This window comes from Copadichromis virginalis, linkage group LG11 (genome assembly GCF_057382275.1).
Source record: "Copadichromis virginalis isolate Kocher_CV1m ecotype Utaka linkage group LG11, C_Virginalis_male_GT1.1, whole genome shotgun sequence".
Classification (NCBI taxonomy): Eukaryota; Metazoa; Chordata; class Actinopteri; order Cichliformes; family Cichlidae; genus Copadichromis; species Copadichromis virginalis.
The window spans coordinates 31,720,895-31,744,434 of NC_140628.1; the positions used below are offsets into that span (position 1 = coordinate 31,720,895).

At 38.1% G+C, this 23,540-nt stretch overlaps 1 protein-coding gene across 2 annotated transcripts; it reads right to left on the minus strand.

Moving 5' to 3' along the window:
- nagpa (N-acetylglucosamine-1-phosphodiester alpha-N-acetylglucosaminidase) lies at positions 1-23,439 on the minus strand. 2 transcript variants are annotated; one of them, XM_085472026.1, is made up of 13 exons: positions 23,215-23,439; positions 19,326-19,531; positions 18,875-19,142; positions 16,586-16,725; positions 14,323-14,431; positions 10,648-10,776; positions 10,270-10,475; positions 8,968-9,015; positions 8,502-8,630; positions 6,185-6,316; positions 3,186-3,267; positions 2,373-2,465; positions 1,080-1,133 (listed from the first exon to the last, which is right to left on the minus strand). In XM_085472026.1, exons 1-12 carry the CDS (start codon positions 23,295-23,297, stop codon positions 2,387-2,389), a joined length of 1,611 nt encoding a protein of 536 aa, XP_085328152.1. In that variant the 5' UTR covers positions 23,298-23,439; the 3' UTR covers positions 1,080-1,133; positions 2,373-2,386. The 2 variants fall into 2 exon arrangements, with proteins under 2 accessions (XP_085328151.1, XP_085328152.1); XM_085472025.1 differs by lacking the exon at positions 2,373-2,465 and having other exon boundaries at positions 1-1,133; positions 23,215-23,434.
- Between the last annotated feature and the right edge of the window lie 101 nt (positions 23,440-23,540).

The window sequence follows — 23,540 nt, forward strand, 5'->3', positions numbered from 1 at the left end:
TGAATCGTGATATTTACTTTATTTCGCTTAAAACAAAAATAAATCATCTCATAAATACACTCTGGGTGTCCGATTATGCTTATAAATGACATAGTAATAATTTTCTTAATAACATTTAATATAAAATTGGCACCTTTCTACACAGAAATTCAAAGGGATTATTCACATTTATCTCATAGATATCTGAAATTCAGACATGGAGCTCAGTGCAAATTGAGTAAACTCTATCATTTTGTTTAAAAATTGTCTGATTGAACCACATTTTGCTTGGAACATCAAACGTTTTCATCTTCGTCTTCTTCATCCGATTACATTGCAACACGCGGAAAAGTTTGTCCTATCAGGAATCAGTATCATAAAGTAAGCCCAACAGTCTGGGAGTTCTTTGGTTACATAGCTTCACTGATCTTAAAAATATTGCTGATGCGTTCAAATTAAATCTGATTCTAAAAAGTCAGCTATGAAAAAATATCCATCTGTTTTATACTAAGTGGAAAGATAGTTAACTGACATTTAAGTGAGATAACCCATTAATGCGATCTTGTAATACAGATTCCTGACAGGAGTTTAAAGTTCTTCACAACTTGAAAAGTTGTGGTTTTGCTGGAGTTTAGCTGGAATGGAGACATTCAGATTGCTGATCAAGTTTCATAGCTGTAAACAAAAACCTTAGGCATGTATGTGGGTTAAAGACTGCAATAAAGCTGTTGTGCTTTGTCCTTTAGTTTCAGTTTCATTTTATCAGGAGTGTTGATAGAAACCTGTCATTGATAAGAAGAGCAAATAAAGCAGAGGATTACAGAGTTCAGCGTTATCTTTTTGTGCAATAACTGTCTTCACTCACTATCCTTGGTCCTCTTGACAGCTACGACTACCCTGAGTGTGAGGAAGACCAAATTTCATCCTGAGAGTCTGAGTCCTCCAATTGAAGATCCTCTTTCTCAGCTCTCTCAGTGTTGCCTCTGGCACATGAATTGACTCTGTTGATGTTGTTCAGAGGGACGTACGAATAATCCTTGCGCTCGGGAAAGTGAGATGCCACTGAAACGGCACGGCACGCCTGTACGAGGTGAACCAGCAGGCTGGCTGAGAGGACAGTAGCCAGGGTGAAGGTGATGATCAGCCACGTTCGCCTGAGGAGTGGAGGAGGTTAGATCATTTCAATGATGAATCCAGAAGCCACATGTATCAGTACAAAGCACTCACTGCCTTACTGTAATGAGAGCAAGCAAGGTTTCCTTACAGTGTGCCTTCATTTTAAAACTGGATTTTACTGAGTGACTGAGTTCAATAATGTCCACAGCTGTATTTGCACTTGTGCAGTTTCTCCTTCTCCTACAACTTTAAACAGCTTTTCATACAGGAACTGACCCACTTGTGTGGCAGGGATAATATAAAGTTGTGGGAAATATGTGCATGTTTTTTTTTTAAACATCAAATGTTTTGATTTTTAGGTTCCACTTTTATAGTATTTTATAGTGAACCGCTAACAGTCCTACAGTAGGAAGATTTACTGCTGCAGGGAGATTTAATGCCCAAAGTGACAATGGAAACAATGTAGCTGATGGACATCAGTTGGGAAAACTATATTTAGACTATTTTAAAACATTTACTATATATAAAGACAATGTTATGGGTATGCTAAAGAGAAAAAGAGCCATTAAAAATTACGTGTTCCTGAGTGTTGGTTAAAAACCAAATCAGTTGCTAAAATAGCTGCTTTAGGGTTAAAATGTATTTTTCCAATGTATCTCATTCCTTAACCAATTTGTTAGCCTTCTGTTTATGTAGAATATGTAGAATATAGTTTATCATTTCCTGAAGCAAATACAAATACTTTTCCTTGTCTGATAGTAAGTAGTGAGAGGAAAAAGCAACAAGCCGTGAGAAGAAGTCTGAGACATTTCTCACATGTGGCACACAACATGAGATAGTCTGCTAAGGGTTTCTTCTGACCACTAGAAACTTTCTGTCAGTACTGAGGCAGTTGCCTGGAGGAAGCTGCGTGCAGGACGACTGCTCACTTGCTTTAAAAAGCTACTTTCAGCTGCCTTCTTATTCACAAAGAGGTCACCATCATGTGGAGCTCTGCATGTTAACAAATGTTAACAAATTTCCCACGTGTGGGACTAATAAAGGTTATCTTATCTTAGAATTGGCAGATTTTTACACTATTTGTTAGAGGCAGGTTAAAAACTGTTTAATATTCAATAAGACTGTGCATGAGATTAGCATATATCTAATCAGTTTAACTGCCAGACTGAAAAGTTGGTGGTATTATTGTTACCGTGGTCTTGAGTCAGTATCTCCTTCACATGCTTGTTTGGATGATAAGGGACAGAAACAGTTAAAGATAACAGAGCTCCACCTACTTTGTCGCAGCTGATCAATCCCTGCCTGAAGTGGGAGTTGGTTTTGGAAAGTTACAAGAAATGAATGACAAAGACAGCCCCATCTGGAAGGCCCTGGGGGAAGGGGATTTCAACGCTGACATGCACTTTGACTACTGCTGAATATAACAAATTGGAACGTGTCCAATTTTTTAACAAACACTGTTTAAAGGGATTAGTTCTTTTTAAACGTGTCCTTTCCTACATAAGTGACCAAACATTAGAAACCATAGCAACAACTAACAATCCCTCACTTCCATGTGAAAGGTAATGAGGCCAGTGAATGCATCCCACCCCCAGAGTGTCTTTTACATGCCTTGTTTACATGTAAAAGAGAGAGTGTGAGAGAAAAAGCCAAATGCGGGTCTGGGCTGCTTCAGATGTTTTCTATTATTATTAAACTGAACTACAGTATTTAGAGCAGAGGGAAAAACTGGATCACTTATTAACAGGATCTGTAATTTTCTGTATACATAGCAATACCATATATACATGGAACATGGCCAAAGCCTTAGATTTCACAAACAGCTTTTTAAAAGCTCTTGGTTCTGTGTGCAGCCAGTGTGAGTGAATAAGAATTCTTGAACCTCATTCCCATTCATATTCCTTCTTATTTAACACATTAATACTACGTCGAGAGCTCAAATCAATGCTAAAAATGGTATCAAAATGGCAAAATGTAACCACTTTATTTTTTAAAAGGGAGACAATTTATTGAAAAGACCTCAAGATGCACAGCAGGGTAAAAGGTGACAGGGGAGGGTGGGTTAAGGTTGTGTGATCTTTGACACTTACTCCGTAAAATAAGGCCGCTCTCTGTAAGCGTCTTCTTCTCGCCTCCAAGATATAAACATCTTTCTAGCCAGGCAGTGTCCAGCTATGGTGAGGTGAGGAAAAAGAACAAGAGATAAATGACAGAGGACACTGACTGTGGCTGGTCAGTGTTTTTAATCCCATCCTGCATGAAAAGGTAATTTTCTAACCCAGACTTCAGCCACAATTACACTGGCTGCTCCTCCTGTAATTGAAATCTCCTCCACAGCCAAACCTTGGATTTCAAATTGGTGTTTTTCCAAATAGAGCAGCATGGCCTACTTTTATATCAGCTCTGTGTGAAATTTAACCTACAGGCTGTCACCATTAAAGGGAAACTGGAGTAGTTATTAGCAGCTCAGGTTTCCAGCGCAGTTATAGATATTCAGACTATCACTGATATAGTTGGACATGTAAATTAGTAATCAGAAACTAAGGCAAGAAATCAAAGATAATTATATGCAAGTCACACTAAATTTTGCCAACTTGTTACTCTTAGAAAAAGGATTTCTGAATAAAGTCTCCCACGCCTGTGCACCTCTGGGGAGAGGTTTATGTTTCTGTGTTGGCTTTGTGCACACGATGCCTGCTACAAACCTCATCTCATAAGTTATTGTTGGATAAAATATTGCATGGACCAATGAGTTAAACTGCTTAGAGAGATGTATTTGAATATTAATTTACTACGTCTTTAAAACTGATATCATAAGTCAACTTTGGAAAATGTTAACAGAATCAGGTGAAGACAGTATTTAAAGCTTCACTTTCTCCCATGTAGCACACAGCTTTAGATGTGTTGTCACGAGACTGAAAACACTGGAGCGATGGATAGTTAGAGCATGCAGTTAGGAAGGTAGGAAGGCCATTTGGAAGTTATGAATTATAGGTTTGTGGTTTGAACTCATACAGCGGTATCCGAGATCATTTTTTCTGTTTTTGTTGTTCCTATTAGAAACATAACAGAAGCAGTAAAAAACAAGTCTATTTATATCATGATGTAAGTAAAATATCAGACCTGTCAGGCCACATAAACAGTGCTTTAGGTCACAAAAAATGGCGTTCCTGAAAACTCGTTATAGGGTCAAGATTTTCAGAAACTTGTTCTGCAATGACATCATGTAACATCAAAGGTGTGTGGCTTTATCACATTTTTATGCTTTTTTTTTTGCTTTTGTGCAATGGCGGACATAGACAAAATACTTTTTCTGTTAACGATATTATCTGCATTTTTCTAAGCATGCGGACACATGCGCACAAATGCAAATCTCGCTTCTTCCTCTATGCACTGTCTTTTGTTTATATAATAACTTCCTGCCCCAGGCATCTGATTGGCCAGGATTTCTATACAGTTATGGTCATATTACCATCTGTTGCTGCTATGGTATGCTCTTCACAGCCCTTGACACTGTGTTTTAATATGTTCGTGTGGGTGGAAATATTTTTCAAAACGATGCTTGAGAGGATAGGATTTAAGGAAAAAAAAGAAAGCTGAAAAACCCCCCACAAAAAAACAACATCAATGATAATAATAACATTAAAGGGTATAATGTAATACAAGTAGAGTGCAGAGTGGAATTAAAGCCTCTTTTAAATAAACAATGATTGAACATTACTAACTTTTATGAGGATATTCACTGTACTAGTTTTGGCTACATGTACCTAATATTCTGAAAACAGATTGTAGAGCAGAAAGACATAACCGTATGAGTTACAGTGGAAAGTTTTGAGAGCTGACATGCAGGTGAGTAACATTTCCAGTCCTCCCAGATGAGCTGACACGGTGCTCCTCTGTTTAGACAGACGGCAACAAAGACAGAGCTGCGTCTACATCTGCTCTCTGCAAATATTGAATCATTTGCTCATGTGAGAATATGCACACTTCAACACAATGATAAACACCATCTCTGCCTTTTCTCCTCACGCACACACATACTGAAGCTGATTTACATAGTGTCACATTACTTTAGTGTCTCCTCTCACACTGACTGTTTTTCCTCACACATATTCTCTTACTTTCTTACACTATGTTTACTATGTGAGTATCTCACCCTACTTTAAGGAGATGGGATAGAGAATGACTGAATCAACAAATGGAAATATATTTGAAACAAAGTAGCCACATTAACCAGCTGTAAGGACTGAGAGCTGGTTAATGTGTACATGTGTAGTGCTTATGGGCAGCAGGCAAATCAGTATTTAATATCTGCTCAGCTGTTTAACAGGAAAAAAAAAAAGAAAGAAGAAAAATGTAAATGAGAAACACCACAGTGGGACTTCAGTTGCACTGAAACACAGTACAGATGACCACATTTTGAAATGTGATACAGTGAAACAGCAAAGTATGTTAGACAAAAGATTTGGTCTCCAACCCTGTGGAACTACATGCTTTAAAAGGTTGCTACTTGCTGTGATTTGGTCAGAAGGCATCTATTAAATAATACTTTAGTCTTTAATCTTTCTCCTCTCTTGTATGCTGGCTGTGAATTTTGCCCAGAAGAAAGCAGGCAAAGGAGATGAAACTGAGTTATTTGCATCTTGTTTCACTTCAAATTCTCTACAAAAACAACCATAAATGTTCCTGCTTTCACAACTAGCGGCATAATTAATAATTAAATATGGTGTAACAAACAGGCTAGGGATGAGGGAAAAGGAAGGAACAGAGGCGCTGTGCATAGAAAAAAAAATTCAAACTGTTCATTCACGTGAAAACCCCTGCAGCTAATCACCAGCTGCATGAGAGCTTAAGGACAGGGTTTCGTTCATCTCTTTACCGCTACCATCAACCACCATATGACCCTGTGTGTACAAGCAGTATGTGTGCCTATATATGGGTCTGCACAGGAGTTATTGCAGTTTTGTAACAACTTTGTTTGCATTCTTTTTATTTCAAGCAGTTCTTTTAAGTTTACTTTATGCTTTACGTAGCTTTAAAACAAAAAAAATAATTTAGCTTGGTTAACTTTAATAACCTTGGTCTGTACCTGTGTGTAAGGTGTAGTTGGTGCTTCCTGGCAGTGTGGTGTGGCAGCTTCCTGTTTGTGGGTCACATGGACACCGATCCTCACATTGACACTCATGAGCGCAGGACAGACCGTAGAAACCCAGAGGACACACTGAAAGAAAGAAAAAAATGAAGTGAATTTACATTTTTTAATATTTAAATAAAGAACAAACAAATTTAGCAAACTAAATGGTTCATTTTGTGACTGAAATGGTCGTCAAGTTGATTTTTCTCTGTTTCTTTTCAATCAAGTTTAATCGTCGGATCTTTTAAATAAGTTCTGAAAAGTTTTAATACCCGTTTCATTTTTACAGCCAAAATAAAAGCATGAATGAAAACAAAAAGGTTATTGAGTGACTTCACTCAGACTTTTTTTGTGATACACCTGTTCAACTGCTCATTAATACAGATATATAGTCAGCCAATCACATGGCAGCCTCTCAGTCCATTTAGACATGTAGACATGGTCACAACAAGCTGCTGAAGTTGAGTATAAAACTGAGTATAAGAGTAGGGAAAAAGGCAGTTTGGTGCCACACTGGTGGATTTGCATATTTCAGAAAGAGCAGATCTGCTGGGATTTTCCCACACAAACATATGGTTGTCTGCTTTACAGAGAATGTTCTGAATATGAGAAAATATCCAGTTAGCAGTAGGGCTGGGCCATACCATACTGTTCACAGTAATACCGGTATAATGTTGAGCAACGATAAGAAAATGAAATATTGCGATAGAATATGGGTAAAACGCGCATGCGCAGCGCCTTTGTTTTCATACGCACATGGCGGAGAATGAGAAGGACGAAAGCGGATCATTGAATGAAACGGATGAACCAGAATTGGTTTGTAAAAATGTTGCAACTTCAGTGGTGTGGAACTGGTTTAGCTTTCGTCTGTCAGAAAGCTAAACAAAGCACTATTTTTGGTAGAGCATGCTAGCGGGCTGTCGTTATTACCGTGTTCTTTTGAAAATACGGCACACTTAAAATCAATCCTTTCTTTTTCTGAAAATCGACAGTGCCCCTGTATAATCCAGTGGGCCTTATGTATGAATTCTGTTTGTGTTTACTGACCTCGAAATGATTTTATGTGGTACACGGCGCTCGAAAAGCTGTCAAATGTTTTAGTACGACTTTGCTAAGCTACGAAGCCGCACCACTTGATGGATTGTTGGAGCATTACGGCTATCTTAGGCAGGAGCCTCACGGAGTGATACGTACTGTGCTTCAACATAATATTACCGTATTGTGTGTGTATAACCTCTTTTTAAAGTTTTGTGGATATTATACATGGTTATGCTGAGGATATGTCAGCCAACTTCCACTGGAAATGCCTTTTGGTTAAACTGTCAGCAAGCAATTTGCATTTGCACTGTTATATTTTTATATAACTTTAATGCACATAAAAAACAGCTGCTTGTTTAAGTGAAAATACATTGATGTTTTTTTTTGCACTAATAAAGTTGAGGAGTTGTAAAGTATTTTGTCTAGTGTCAATTATATTGTCAGTTATATCGTTATCGCAAATTTTCAAATGTATATCGTGATAAATATTTTTGGTCATATCGCCCTGCTCTAGTTAGCAGTGGTTCTCTTTTTGAAAATGCCTACTTGATGCCAGATATGAGAGGAGAATGGCCAGAGTGCTTTGAGCTGACACAAAGGAAACAGTAACCCCAATCACCACTTTTTGCAAGCAAGGTTTTCAGCAGAGCATGTTTGAATGTTCAAGAAGTCGAACTCTAAAGCAGACGTGCTACGGCAGCAGAAGACCACATTGGGTGCCATTACTCCTCCCAAGGAGAGGAAACTGTGCCTACAATTTACACCTTCTCACCAAAATTGGACAAATGCTGCCTGGTCTGATTATTTTTAGTTTTTGCTGTTACATTTGGATGGTAAGGTTACAATTGAAAGCATGAATCCATCTTGCATTATATCAATGATCTCTATTTCTGGTGGTGGTGTAATGGTGTGAGGAATATTTTCTTAGCACACTTTTGGCCCCTTCGTACCTGACCATGCCTTGAAGACCATAGTGTGATCCACATGTGACACATAATACTAACTTGTATTAAGTGGTGTGAATTCTAGCCAACACAGCAAAGGTTTAGTTAATGATTTCCTTCTACAGCATAAATAAAAATGGATGGAAATCAAGTTGCAGTTCAACACATGTGACAGAACATACATGCAATAGTTCAACACAATAGTAAAGAAAATCCTTTTATTTCCACTAAAATTCCGAGTGACTTTCAACAGGTCCGGGTGAAGTGACATTTAGCATGCATAGCTCTACCTTGCTCACAGTAGTTGCCATGGAAACCTGGAGGGCAGGTGCAGCGTCCGTGGACGGGGTCACAGGAACCGCCATTAACACAGGAGCAGGTCTGATTGCAGCCGTCACCATAGAAACCAGCGAGGCACTCTGCAAACAAAAAAACAAAACAAAACAACAGAGACATTTCATGTAAGGAGCGTGTTTAATTTTTGTGTCACAGGACAGCAATCAAACAATGTGTGAACATACATACACATTTAAACAAAATATAACACAAATGAAAAAAAAACAACAACATGTAAAGGTGCAGTGGGATGACCAACAGACCCACACGGGTGGGAAAAATGCCACATTTAATCAAACCATAACTCACCATTAGAGGCTGGTGTTGGTGAAAGTTAATGAGGTTGCATATGTGTATAGAAGAACAAAAACATGTGTTTGCATTCTTGCGTACGTGTGACTGGATGAGGCTTTTGATTACCTTGGCTGCAGTTCTTTCCTCTCCAACCAGCATCACAGACACAGCCATCTGCAACACAGATGGAACAGACAGAAAGACATGAATCACAGAGGACAAACAATGAGTCAACAATCAGTGGGGAAAACAAGAAGTTTGATCTTTCACTTATAATACCCCCTCTAGGCAGGCTTGAAATATAACTGTAAATACTGTGCTGCTCTACGCTTCCACCACTCAAGTCAAACTGCAGTTTGTATCCAATTCTGGAGTTTGGAGCATGTCTTTGCACATTGAGCTGACAATCATTGTCAGCTAGACCTCACATCTGTTAACTTGAGTCATCGGACTTCTTAATTATGTTTGTGAAGTTTGGACTTCAGTTTTGAAATTCTACATTTTATTAGTCTGTTACTTTGCACTACTTAGCTGATATCCATGTCTGCGGATTTCAAAAGTACTGTTTATTGTGGCAGCTTGCCAGCCAAGCTTACTAGCGTTTGCTGGTAACTTAGCACTCAACCCTCTTGTCCATATGTGGTAACTTCTGGGCCCAAAATACTCAAATAGCAGCAGCCAAAACGGTAAGACTGAGGTATCAAAATGTGAACAACACAAGCTAAAAAAAAGTAGGTTTTTAACAGTGTTTTTAAATGATTAAGAGACTGGGCAGCACTTATGTGAAAAGGATTGTTGTTGCAAAGATTAGAAGCCACCATTGAAAAGGCTATCACCTCTGATTTTAAGCCTGGATCTATGATATCAAAGACCTCAGTGCTCAGCTAGGATTTTGCTGTCACCAAACCACTGACACTCTTAAAAAGAAGCAATCAAATTTTAAACTGGATCCTGAAATGGACTGCAAGTCAGTGTAAAGAGGTCAGTATAGGTGTAATGTGTACACCTATCTGTAGGTCCTCTAAAAAGCAATGAAAGGAGATGTTGTTTTTTTAAAAATGGACCCCAAGAGAAGCATATATAAAATGAAAGAAAAAATGGAGAACCCTTAGGTATTCCTCAACCAAGTGGGGACACACATAATGAATACTGTCCTAAATGCACAGGGGAACTCCTATCTGACAAATATGACTGGAAATTTTTAAAGGCTGTACTCTTAATACCCAGACATTGGACAAAGATTACTCTTAAACCAGCTGCAACTGCACTAAAAGCTTTAAAACTCAAATTTTAGAGGAACTTAGAGTGCACTGATGTCAAATTCAGTACATCACTGATGACATGTTTACAGGGCTAAAGGTTTAGAATTACTGTACTATAAGTAATCCTGCTATTTTGCTTTATCTTTACCAGCACTTTCATGCTTACTGGCGGTACAGATGCCATGGGGTCGGCAAGCTGATGGCTGACACACCAAAGAGTCACAAGCAGCACCCTGCCAACCATCATGACACAGACAGTGTCCGTCCACACAGTCACCGTGCTCGCTGCAGTTTGCTGGCTGGCATAGTCTTTTATGGATACACAAGATGGTGGAGACCTTTCGCTCACAGCGCCACATGTTATCTGAAATACTGGGAGGGAAGGAGATGTGTTGACAGCATGGAAGGACAGAAAAAAGTCTATTAAAAAAATCAATCATTTATTAACTATCATGTACACCTATATGCACACTTTAACATTAAATGTTGGAGAATAAAAAAGTAAGTGTAAAGTTTCACAAGTGTGAAGGGACAACTCACTCACCAATGATCAGATGGATAGCTGGCCAAAACGCCATTTTTAACATAGGTGGCAGATCCGCCCCCATCCAGATTAATGGCATTGATCACTCCATGCTCCTTCAGGAAATCAGCCATCTCCCAAAGACTCAAACTGTGTTAAAAAAAGCAGCACTGAAAAAACTGAAGACAAACACTGTGGCCATAGAAATGTTGAGGACTTTAGTCATACTGGCAGCGTGTCAGAATCAGTGACTGCCAAACAGCCTGGTGCATCTGTTACTGTTCTGTCTGTCTACATTTATTTGGTTCTGTGTTTTGTGTTTGTAATTATGTAACTACCATGTTTCTCTCACAAAATCTTGTGCATGAGTCATTCAGCTTTGTGTATTGTATGGAAACAAACTTGCATGGGTGTTGCATTAGCTTGGGCTATAAATTCCTTGGTATATGCTGCTGTACATTGCATACTTATCCCCACATACAAAAACAATAAAACAAAACAGATATCCATTTACAAGAATATCTCAAATAACTGTATACAAACATTCATAGTCCTCGGAAGGTGAATCCTACTGACACACAGGTAAAAGCTTCACGTGATAAAAAGATCATTTTTGGAGCAGATACAAGGTAGTGCTGACATTTTGCAAAAATGTCCCACAGATCACCTCTCATGGTTGGATATGAATTGCTGGCAATGTGGATAAGTGGCAAGCTTTGGTCAAAGATCATATATTTCAGACAGTAGAAATTACTTCTAAAAGTTATCTAAAAGCTTAGTCTCCAATTTGTCTTTTGCAAACAGTGTTTTTGATCTTGATTCTGTATGATGTCAACAAGGGGAGGGGGATATACTTAATATGGTCACCTCAGGTACATGGTAGCTCTGGGTGTGTGTCTCCACAGAAGCCCCCCTCTGTCATTTAAATCTTTTTTGAGAGGCAGTCATGCAGAAGACAACAGGCCTAAATACACAGTGTCCTTTAAAGGAGAGGAGCTATCATGGTTTGCCTCAGACAGAAGATGACCTGGGGCCCTGCACCAAAGTCCATTATTTTCCACTGTGAATGATGCAAGCAACTCTAGCGGAGTCACAGTTTGCCACAGGTTTTCATGTGTCACCTGCCTGCCAAACTTAAAAAGAGTGAGTCTTTTCAAGGATTCAAGGGTAGAGAAGAAAAGAAAGGTGTGGGATGCTGTAGATGACGTAACTTTAAAATTGAAACTGTGACAATAGATGACAAAACCTCATCTCAGTAGTCTGGCTTGATTTTTGTTTTGTTAATCTAAATGGAATGAAACAACCATTAAACTCTGCAAATAATTAAGATTATGCAGATTAAGATAAAAATGATAGTCCCTGAAGAGAAATATGTTCTTGATCATGAGAGCATGCAGACCTGCCTGTGTCAGAATTAATACAAGAAGAACAAATACCAAAATATATTGTTTTTCCATTTACTCAGTATGACTTACCATCATCGTGGTTACAATGGCACTATAATATGAGAAATAAAGTATATACAAAACACAAAATCTTCAAAAGCTAATGAGTCAAAAACACTGCAGTCAAATATTTTCATGTTGTTGGCATTTTACTTTATGTTTGGGTTTGTCTGGCCAAATTTCTAAAACAGACGCCTGATTATTTCACCAATCGCGTGTAGATTAGGCTAAAAAGTCCAAAAATGGCCACTGTACTGTGGATAAGTGGTTCTTTGCAGTTAAGATGTCTCACAATTCAATGCTAATCAATGCATCACATAATGAACACAGAATGATTAATTAATTGTGAAAATAATCATAGATTAAGTGTCTGACTGGCTGATCATCTACGGCAACCTCCACTAGAATTAGTTGAGAATTTCAAAGAACTAGCATGTCGTTCATGGAAACTAGAGGTCAGTTTCTGAGGTCACAGCTTCCTTCGACCTGACTTTTTCATGTTTTATTGAGTGGGAGGTGGCCCTATATTGAGCAGAGATATACAGAGGGCAGCAGACATGTTCAGATGTGTCCGATTGTTGTGCTTTTCAAACCCCGATCATAAACACAACAATAGAATATCTGAAGTCAGTGCAGGTCTGTGGGGTCACAGCACTAAAGGTGGAGGGAAAATTAGATCAATGCAATTGATTGGTGGAGTATCTAAGAGGGTTGAGCTAATATAAGCCTGATAGTGTTATCGGATCTCTGTTTACCAAAACCCCTGTTTACTACATTCACTGTCAGCTTGTTTTTATTTTTCAGCCTCCAAATGACCTCGACCTGCATTAGTCCATCATCTTGTTGTTCAATGCTGTTGTTATTGATTAAACTAATCTATAATTAACAGCTATATTTTGAAACAACTTTATATTTTTTTTTTTGCATCTTGTGAAAATATCATTTCTCTGCAGAGTTTGTGGACACATTTTTACTGTTGCTGCTTCTAAAAAAAAAAGATGTTTTGTTGTCAAAACAAACCTACAAGACAGGAAACAAGCAGGTCGAAAAAGCTGTGTGTTCATGTGTGTTTTGTGTGTTTACGCTTGAGCATCTGTTTACATTTGTGATGTGTCTTCTTAAGCCTTTTCCCACCAAAATACCTGTGGGGGTTTTGTGTGCGCTACGAGTTCAGGAGCCATCCCTGAGGGTCTTCTTTCTTTTGTTTTTTTTCCTGGGGGAGGCAAAAGCAGATCTAATCGTTTGTAGGCTCTGGAAACTGCTGTTCAGTGCTAACTTGGCTGTTTCTGCTCAAAGCTGATTGGCCATTTCTGAACCTTTTGTCCTTGACGGCCAGAAGTCTTCACCTCTTCAACCTCGCCATTAACAGTGTGAAGTTTTACTGACTGACAACAAAACAACAATGCAGCAACCTTGCCTACATTTATAAAACCCGGTGCTGTACCCTGGTGTTGTGACAATAATTCCCTCCATTGTTCTCATTGTTTTTATGGTTTAAAAAAAGAAAGTCATCAGAAAATAAAAACTGATTAGTAGGATGTTGCTGCAAAATGTTTGCAATACCTTACAGCCAAACCAGTACCTGTTGTGAAAAGTTTGAGAGGGTCTTAGGGCTGCTCACTGAGCCCAGATCAGCCAAAATGTCTTTGTTAGACGGTCGTTAGGTAATTTGTCTTGCTTATTCTCTGATATTTCCTGACCACAACAAGGAAGCTGCCAGTGTTAGGCTGTAGATGCTTGTGTCACAAGATCAACAAAAGATAAACACTGATGGATTAAGTTTGGTGTTGGTATAAAACAAATTTTAAAGATTCACTTTTTTCAAGGTTTTAAACATCTTTAGAAAACCAGCAAGTGGAAAATATGCAAACAGTCAACATGTCATTTTCATGGTCATGTCAAGTCTTTCAATGAGCTGAAGTAAACTGGAGACATTCCAACGTACATGGAGGTTGTTTTTCTCTTCACTGTGTGTGAAATCGGTTCCTGGATAATAAATTCCCACTTGGGACATCCTGTGTTGACTCAAAAACCAGTGAATCACTTCAAGCTAACAGGATAAATTGACTCTTTTCTTACATTTACACCCGTGTTTGCCGTTTCTTTTCTAATGGTTGGAGTAGATAGCTTCCCACTCACTGTGTGTAATTTTAAAAACAAATTGTTTCAATTTCATCACTACTTCTTGCTTCAGATTTCTTAAAAAGAAAACAGCATTGTAAACATTGTTTATCACCTTTCCTTTTCTTACCCTCGTGCTTTTGTCTGTCCATCAAAATGAAACAGGATTAACCTTCCCTCTGCATCGTGGCCCACTGCCGTCCTCGCTGAAACTACATCCACAAAAGTGCGGAAACCCCCTGTGAAAATATGAGAAAATGCTTTTTTAATTATGATGTACGATTAACAGTTCAATAAAACCTGTTAAATCAAACTGTCTTGAATTTATCCCACCATAGAATTCAGGATCTACAGAAATGTGCACACCAGTATGAACCAGTTATTCCAGATTAGGAGTTTTGTGATTAATTAACTCAATATTTTGTCTTTTTTATGCTGACCTCACATTTGGGAATTTAAAGTCTAACACCTTTTCCTAACCATGCCTTTACATCCAAATGATGCATTATAAAGACATGACTCAATAATGCCTCAGTGCTGCTATTTCAAGCTAATGGCTGATTTAAACTTCTGCAGTGAATGCTTGTAGAGCCTACAATGTAATATGTAAGTCCCCAGCGTTGCTGCTGGCATTTATGTTTGTGCTTGGTGCATTATGTGCCAATTACCTTGTGGTCATGTCCCTGTGTTTTATATTCCCTATTCCCTCCTGGGTCCCTACTCTTTGTTGTTTTTGGGGGCCAACATACTTTTCCCTCAAGTTCTACCATTCCTTTGTGCACCCCTCACATCCATACTGACAGTTTCATCAATGTCCTTTCAGGAATTTGCTGACATTTGTGAGTCCTTATGTTGAAGCTGACATTAATATTCCTTATAGTGAGATGATGATTGTTTTTCTCTCACTGATAAATTCAAAAACTGCAGTGAAAATTAGCCAGAAATGTGTTTTAATCATACATCCCCAGTAACAAGACCAAACATTTAACCGAACGAATGAAGAAAAAGCAATTACCTTTATTAGAATGACCAATAAAATTTGATAAAAATATTATTTCAATGTTGTGTCTTTGCTCCAAAACAATGTTTAAAATCACTTTTTGTTTCAGTATGGTTCGATTGAAGAGTCAATCCAGGGTGCCAGTTCAGTTCAGTAAAGTTTTAAATACTGTAATCAACTGTTGGCTACAGGAACAAGGCAGCAGCTATTGAGACAATAAGGTCGTGACCTTTGAATTTTTTTTCTGGGAGCCAGGTGCTCCAACACTTAAGGTTGCTGTAAGTGTTCCCTATACACAACTAAATTAAGGCAAGCTGCATGACATTGATGAGTAATGTGGCTTTTGGCCATTACATTTAGTCATTACTAATATCTATCAGTCAATACTGAGAACTACTACTTATTCCAGCTAGCTGGTACACAGAGACATATTGTACTGGCTGTTAATGGGCAAAACATGAAAGGCTGCACCATGTCTCTTGCACTGCTCTATATTTTTCCATGTTATAAATTCAGCCTTGAAAAAATGTATGGGTTGATAGATAAGGCTAAATAAGACAAGATAAAAATTACTTTAATAACGACTATAGTGGCTTAGGATTAGTTTGCTCTTTGTGTAAGACAAATGACTCTAGACGTGTCATGTTTATCATCTGGCGCCATGCCACACCCCCCGTGTTAGTTCAGAGCTAGATTTAGAAAACCTGGGTCTACACACATGATAGCAGCTGTTAATTTTAGTGAAGACAGAGAGTGTAAGCACAGACAATGTAAAAGAATTAGCTGTCTATAAATGTAAAGACATTGTGGGCATTATGAACAGGCCTCTGGGTTATGCCAGTACTGAAGCACTCTAGCCAGTTAGTTACTGAATCTGATTGAATAAGCCCCAGACAATTCCAAGGTCAGAGAAAATGATGCTGGACAAGCAGAGAGTAATCTAAAATAAATTACCTCCAAATGAACTCTGTTTTTTTTTTTTTTTTTACTGAAATCCTGAGAAATGTTTTTTTTATTTTATTTCTTCATTTTTTTTTTTGGGGGGGGGGGGGTTGGTTACTGACAGGCTGGATCCTTTTATGTAACAGTTTAACGTAACCAAAAATCTGGGTCAATACCGGTCCTAATATCAAATTTTCACTATGCAAGTATCGTGGAATAAGACTTTACAGATAATATCGCAATATCCATATAAGATTTAAAAAAATTCTACCAGTCAGAATCAACCTTTACTTTTATTTGCTTAACTTCAGTCACCATCAATATCAGTATACCGTGACAAGATTTATAAATATCTCTATTTCTCAAATCCTAAAATCTTACGATTGAAAACCTTTATACATACATGTGGTCAAAGAAATGAATCCAGCTGGATGTGGATTTGCATCATTACCTGTTTCCTGTGTCTTGTTGCACTCGGCCTCAATGCTCTCATTGATGTAAATCTCGCCGTTTCTCAGTAACCACACCACCCCGCTGACTAATTGGACAAACGGATTGGACTGATCCAAAACGTCATCCTGAGATAGATACCTGAACGGTAAGAGGGGAGAAAGGAATTCAAAAAATATATAAATAATAAAATAAATATAATACTACTGTAGTACATATTATAATTTCATGTTTCTATATTTGATATTTGTGGTGATAAATAATGCTGGTAGGTAATCCTCTACTTTAGTCCAGGCTGAAATGTCTGACATCAATTTGCACAGTTTTTTATGCACCCCAGAGAAAACAAAGAATATTTTTTTACTTTTGTGTTACGACTACTAACAAATCCTCTTTTTTACCACTTTAGGTTCAGGCAGCTTTATTAACTTTAACAGCATTTCTGTTAACTTAGAGGGATAATGTTAAAACAGCATAGCACGGTGGTTCCCACATTTGTACTCGCTGTAGCTGTTTGATGCGTCTCTTAATAAAAATAAAAAAACCACACAACCCACACACAGATATCAACACTTCAGTTATCTAACAACATATTAGTCATAGCAAACAGCTGTTTGGACTCTGTACTTGATTTAGTTTAGTAGACCAAAGCTACTGAACTTTTGGACACTGTGTCTACAAAGAAAAACTGAGCTCGGCTCCATCTGGAGGAGTAAACAGCCCAACAGTCACTTCAAACTAGGACCCAAAACTGTCATTTTGTGGGCGAAGCAATGCGTCCTATTTTAAATCAGAGGTAGGTTTATTATGAGCTCGACTGACAGGTCATGGACGGCACAAAGGGCCCAAGCAGGACTGTGAGCAGGTTATTTTTTTACTGAGGTCCACTCGCTCCCTGGGAGTGTGACCGACGACACAAACCACATCATGTTGCATCATGTGCATTTCTGACCTCAGTTATCAAACAAACAAGTTACATAGAGTACTTCATGGTTTAAAGATAGACGATGAGCAGATGTTTTGTTTTTGTTCATCGAGGAAAATGTGGTGGCTTCACATATGAGTGTTATTTAACTTCTAGTTCAATTTTAATGTGATTCTCTTTAAAGCATTAATGTAAAGATATGCAGTTTTCTTTTTCTACAACAATTTGATGATAGTTTAATGCATTTCCACTGATTTAACATGCTACAATGATAAACACTAGTTAGATCAGTGAGTGATTCAGACATGAGCTCATCTTCTTTTGTTTTTCACATTAAAAAAGAGCAGAGGTTATAAGCTTATGCAAACAGGAAGTCACTGTATTGCAAATGTGCATTACTTGGGACAAAACCTGAAAAGAGGCCAGTATCAGAGGCAGAGGTGAGAAGATATTTTAGTGCCATGATGTCAGGTACAGTTAAGAACAAAGAGGGAATGGAAAGAGGTTTGTTTTTATTCACGGTGTGGTTTCTGGCTGTTTGAAAACACTGATGATACAAACTGTGAAAGTGGGCTGTACCTTGTAAAAATAAATGCTGGCTTGTACGTTGAATATTGTAATCTGAGAGCTCAATCTAGCAGTAATTCTACAATTATTGGTAACTTCACAGCGTGTCTTCTGTCCTGTCTCCCTCCCTTCACCCCCCCTAACTGGTTGCAGCAGATGGCTGCCCCTCCCTGAGCCTGGTTCTGCCAGACATTTCTTCCAGTTAAAAGGGAGTTCTTCATTCCCACTGTTCCCAAGTGCTTGCTCATACCAGGATGTTTGATTGTTGGGGTTTTCTCCATATTATTTTAGTGTCTATGCCTTTAAATATACAGCACCATGAGGTGACTGTTGCTGTTATTTGGTGCTATATATAAAATTGGATTGACACGAACATTTGTTACTTTAATTCTGCATCTTTTCTTTTTCCTTTGTTTTACAATTTTTATCTTTTTAGGAAAATATCCAACAGTCAGCCATATAAAGCACAGATGCCTGACAGAAACGGTACTTGAGACACACTTGACAGAGGAGAAAACGTGCTGTCTGGAAAATAAAAACATACTGATATGTATGATCACACTTCTTAAAAGGTTTGACTTTTTTTGCCTCCTTGCATACTGTGTGTAATATGCTGTTTAAAGGGTGTTTAAAACTGCATATAAAACATTACCTCACCTTGGATCATGTCTGTTCATGCAGATATCTTTGAGTATTTGGATGAACTCATCCTTTGTCTTTGGGGCTATGATCTAATGGTGAATCAACAATCACTGAAACGGATTTCTCTGTTTTACATTTTCAAGCCGCATTTCTTACCCAAACACTAGGCTGCCGTCTTTTCTGATTCCAAACTGGGCATTTTGCAGTCCTCCACTGTCCCGCACCACCCTGCTGTTGCTCACCACGTTTCCCAGACACTCCCTTGTTACTGTATTGAAGAAACCAGCATTTTGCGCATACAGGCACTCAGCCGCTTCAGCCGTCTCTCGTACTGTTGCCCTCACTCTCATTTCGCAGCCGCCTGGCCCCCCTGGCTCCAACACGGACACCGTCCTCAGGGGGTCGTTGACCACTGTCATGTGTCCTGGTAAGAAAGCCGCAGCAGGATGAGGTGAAATTGAATCTTCAGTGATATATAATAAAGGATTCTTGCCAACACTTTGAGATGAAGGTGGGCGAGTACAGAAGTAAAAAGAGGGATCAATAAATCAAACACCAGAGATTGATATTATTTTTTGTTCCTTTAACTTATGATGTCATCACTAACCATAAACAATTCTGGAGCTCCCCGGAATATTGGACACAAACAACTTGGTCTCAGCAACCGGCTGCCCGCTGCGGTTACTGGAGGCCCAGCTCTCATAGGTGGTGTTGCCATGAATGATGGGCTGACAATCCCTGACATAGCGATGAGAGTGGGAGGGGCCGTGGCCTTGTGTGTAGGGCAGCAGGATGTCATCGTCCATAGACTCTCTGCAACGAGAGAAGAGTTGTTGGTCTTAATTGAAAGTGACAAAAGTCAATTAGAAAGTGCCACCTGTGGCAGGTGTTGCATGCAAAAACATTTTGTGTGTGTGTGGGTGTGCCTTTGGTTCCAAGTTGCACCCAAGTGTTTGTATATTAGAACTCTACCTATAGACAGACAAAGGAAACACCCTGTCTCTACACAAAGGCCAATGTAGAAATAACATTTCTCAAGTGAACTTAGTAGATAGTTGGACAATGTTCCATCACAATTCTTTCAAGACTGTCTGGAGACTGAAAAAGGTTTTACTGGGGAAAAAAGCCAGATAAATGAACGGACCTGTTAATCCCTTCATTGATCTAAAGACATAACTGAATCTTTGTGTACGTTTGTGTGCAGAAATGCCAAACATTTTCTAGTTCCATCTTCTCACAACAAAGCTCTGGTGCTTTGCTTTGTCATATACTGCCAACCTATCACATATCATATTATTCTGGACAGTTTTTTGATCAATGCCAGCAAACTGAATATTACTATGGGTTCTTTGAGATTACAAGGGGCTCCATGCTTTTATAACCAAAACAATAATAATAAAAATAATAAAATTATTGAAATCATTAGTAATCATTAGTTAGTAGCCAACAAATATGTGTTAAAAACACACACCTCGACTAATATTAGATGCTGCAGTTTCGCTAGAAAAATAACAGCAACAAAAATAACAAATCCTGATATCCACTGCACCAACATGTAATGTCAATAAACCCTTTAGTAGCTCAGTGTGTCCCATTGGCTCTCTGTGAGGAAGAAAAACATTCCCACATCTCCAAAAATAAGAGCTACAAAAACCCCTTCCCCTTAGGGACGCTGTGGAAATAAAAACGCATTTGCGTGTTAATCTTTAAACAAATAAATCATGTGAGGACATATTTTAATGGAGAAAATTTCATCACAGCCTTAGCTGGTCAAATCACAGTTTCATCACATGAAGGAATGTGTTTTCAAAAGTGCTGAGTTGTGGTTTCTGCTCAGGGTCATGCAAAAATAGTCCATGCACAGCCTGTTTTTTTTCCTAAATCTTCAAAGATCCCATTATTACTTGAATGTTAAACTCTTACTCCTTAATTTGGTTTCTTAGAATTCTTATATTCTGAAGTATATATACAAAACAAATAACTTGTATGTATGCCCACTGCCCAGTAAGAATATTTTGGTTCTTTTTACTATATTTTTTTATTCAGGTTTCAATGAAACCAATAGCCTGATGGCCCAGAGCCAATAAAAACGATGTCACTGGCCAGCTGGCAGTTTTTCCACCATTTGGGAACTTTTGCTGTAGCCAGTATTTTTTCCACTAAAAGGGCCATAAATGTTCTTTCTCAAACCACCTGTTTGGACCTCCTAACATCTACCACTAGTTTCTTCATTAAGGTGTGTTTTATAGTGTCAATGCACAATAACATCAAGTTGTTTTATACTATAAGGTAAAGGTCCTGCAGTATTTAGGAGAAAACCCTAACATTTAAGCAACCACCTATCAGCAAACACTTTGAGATCGTGGAAAGGAAAAACCCCACGACCACTTGGGGAAGAGAAGAGAAAAAAAGCTAGTCCAACCTAGAATCTATTAACTAGTTTTCAGCTTAACACTGAGGCAGGATGTCTCTAATTTTAGAGATATTGCTTACATGAAAAAGGAAGACCTACACATTTGTTTAATGTGAGCACTGAAGGAGATATCCTGGCAATAAGATTTCTCACAGTGTTGCTAGGTGAGTATCTGGTTAATTACATCAGTTCTCTCTGAATTTAGGAAAAGAAAATTACAGGACATCCAGATGTTTATGTATTTAAGACGTGCCTGTAGCTTAAATGTGTTATCTGGCTTCACAGATAAATATAGCTGGGTATCAACTGCATAGCAAAGATTATGTATGCAGTATTACAAGCATGTATGGATAGTACTGCACATAGATATGTTTCAAACCATTCCAGTGCAGTTTCTTTTTAATAACAGCAGTATGTTCTAATCTCTGTAGTAAAACATTGTGGTCAGTGGATGCTGCAGTTAAGTCTAACAGGGCAAACAGAGTCCACTGCCCGAAGCATAGGAAAATAATTTGTAACCTCCACTAGTGCTGTTCCTTTGCTGTATTTAACTGAAACTCTAATAATATTATTTAACTATTTCTTGCAGATATCTTTAATAATAGTGTATTCGTAATACCAGTTGAGCTGTGCTAGGAATGTTTAGAACTACTAGGATTTATTGTATAACCAATATATAACCACTGCAACCACTAAACACAATCCTTTACTTCTTAATTATCAATATTAACATATAGAATATACAACTTTCTTATTGCAAATCAGTATGTGCATTCAAAGCAAAGGGGGTTCCATTTCAGAGAGTGTTTAATCTCAGCTGTTCTGAGTTAGTTTCATCTCATTAGGTGTAGAATACTGGCTTATATTTTGTTTGTATATTTTCTTACATTGTGAGTTCTTGTGCTTTGCACCTGTCAGCGCTGACGGACTCGTAATGTACTTGAATTTATATTGTACTTTTGTAGTCTAACTGACCTCAAAGATCTTCTAACAACAAGTCACACTTTTAACTATACATTTATATAACACTTTAATACATACACTTCATGTGCCTGTCAGTACAGAATTCCTACTTATTCAGACACATATGTATTTAGACAGTGGAAAGAAGCTAGGCTACCAAGAGAAAGCTCAGTACCTGTCAAGTTTTTTCCCTCAACCTCTGTAACTGCTGTCCCATAAAAAAAAAAAAAACACATACATGATTGGTGAATCTAAAAACCATCTAAATAGATATGGGTCAAACTGACCCACATTTATTCAAAGAGTGGTGAGCCTCTGTGTACAAAAATTTGTAGCACCTGTACAATAGCACAAAACCTTAAATTATTGTAATTTTTGTGTATTTTGGTTAATTTTAGGAGAAGTCATAACGTTTCTGGCTAAAAGAATGACATTTAGGCTTTACTTGCTACTGTCAAATATCAAAACTGATCCAATTTAAGTTTCAAGTTTATAATACATCAGCGCCGTCTTGCGGCCAATAAATCCAACTGCGTCAACATTTTCTCCAACCGTCAACTTCCGTGAAACCAAAAACGTGACGGCTCGTCTTGTGACCAAAAGTTTGGGTTAAATAAATATTATGTACAGTTGCAATCACAGAAACACGGGAAAAGTTAAGTGTAAAGAACACTGTTAGTTAGTGAGAAGACATTCAATCGAGCCAACCACAAATGACTTACACGTGTTTGTTAATGCTGTTATTATTTATTATTAGATGTATTTAAATAAGCACATTAAATTACGTACTGTATTTGCGGTTACTAGTGAATAACCGCAAGAGTGAATAGTGAACTTTGGACTCTTCTGATAAGACTTTAAACATTGGACACTGTTACCCAACAGCTGGCAAGTGACCTTACCTAAGTTTGTATGCTGACGTGTAGGTAATTAAACACTGCACATTAAGTCAACTTCATCCCGAAATATCGTCAGCCACCTACCTCAAGTGATTTTTTATTTTACCAGAAAAAGAAAATGAAGAAGACACGTTTCTTTTAATCTTTATTCTTGGCTAACAACAGTTAGTTAGCAGTTGACTATATATAACAGTTAGCTCAACCAGGAAGTAGCGCCTTACCGGGTATTTGTGGTCTGGGACAGCCGGACACAGAGCCACAACAGCAGCCAGACACACGTACATTTCACCGACTGTGTTGCCATATGAAGAGGAAAATTAGCCTGTCAAACTCCTGTCTCCTCCTGTGGATCCCACATCCTTATCAAAGCCAGCAGAAAACACACGGCAAACTCCTTTTCCTGCTAAATTTCAAAATAATGGTTGCTATGTGGCACATCGTTGTCAGAAGAATAGATATGAAAGTTATTTCATGTCTATTTTGCAATATGTTCGTAAATCATTCAAAAACAAACAGAATCTCCCCTTATTTTAATCATCAACTATTT

What these genes read in the sequence shown, in the direction of transcription:
- nagpa (XM_085472025.1), bottom strand. Translation starts at nt 23,297, where the DNA reads ATGGCAACACAGTCGGTGAAATGTACGTGTGTCTGGCTGCTGTTGTGG. An exon ending in TCCCAGACCACAAATACCCG is followed by an intron (nt 19,532 to 23,214) that starts GTAAGGCGCTAC and finishes CTCTCGTTGCAG; the next exon opens with AGAGTCTATGGACGATGACA. An exon ending in GAGCGGCCTTATTTTACGGA is followed by an intron (nt 1,134 to 3,185) that starts GTAAGTGTCAAA and finishes TCCACTCCTCAG; the next exon opens with GCGAACGTGGCTGATCATCA.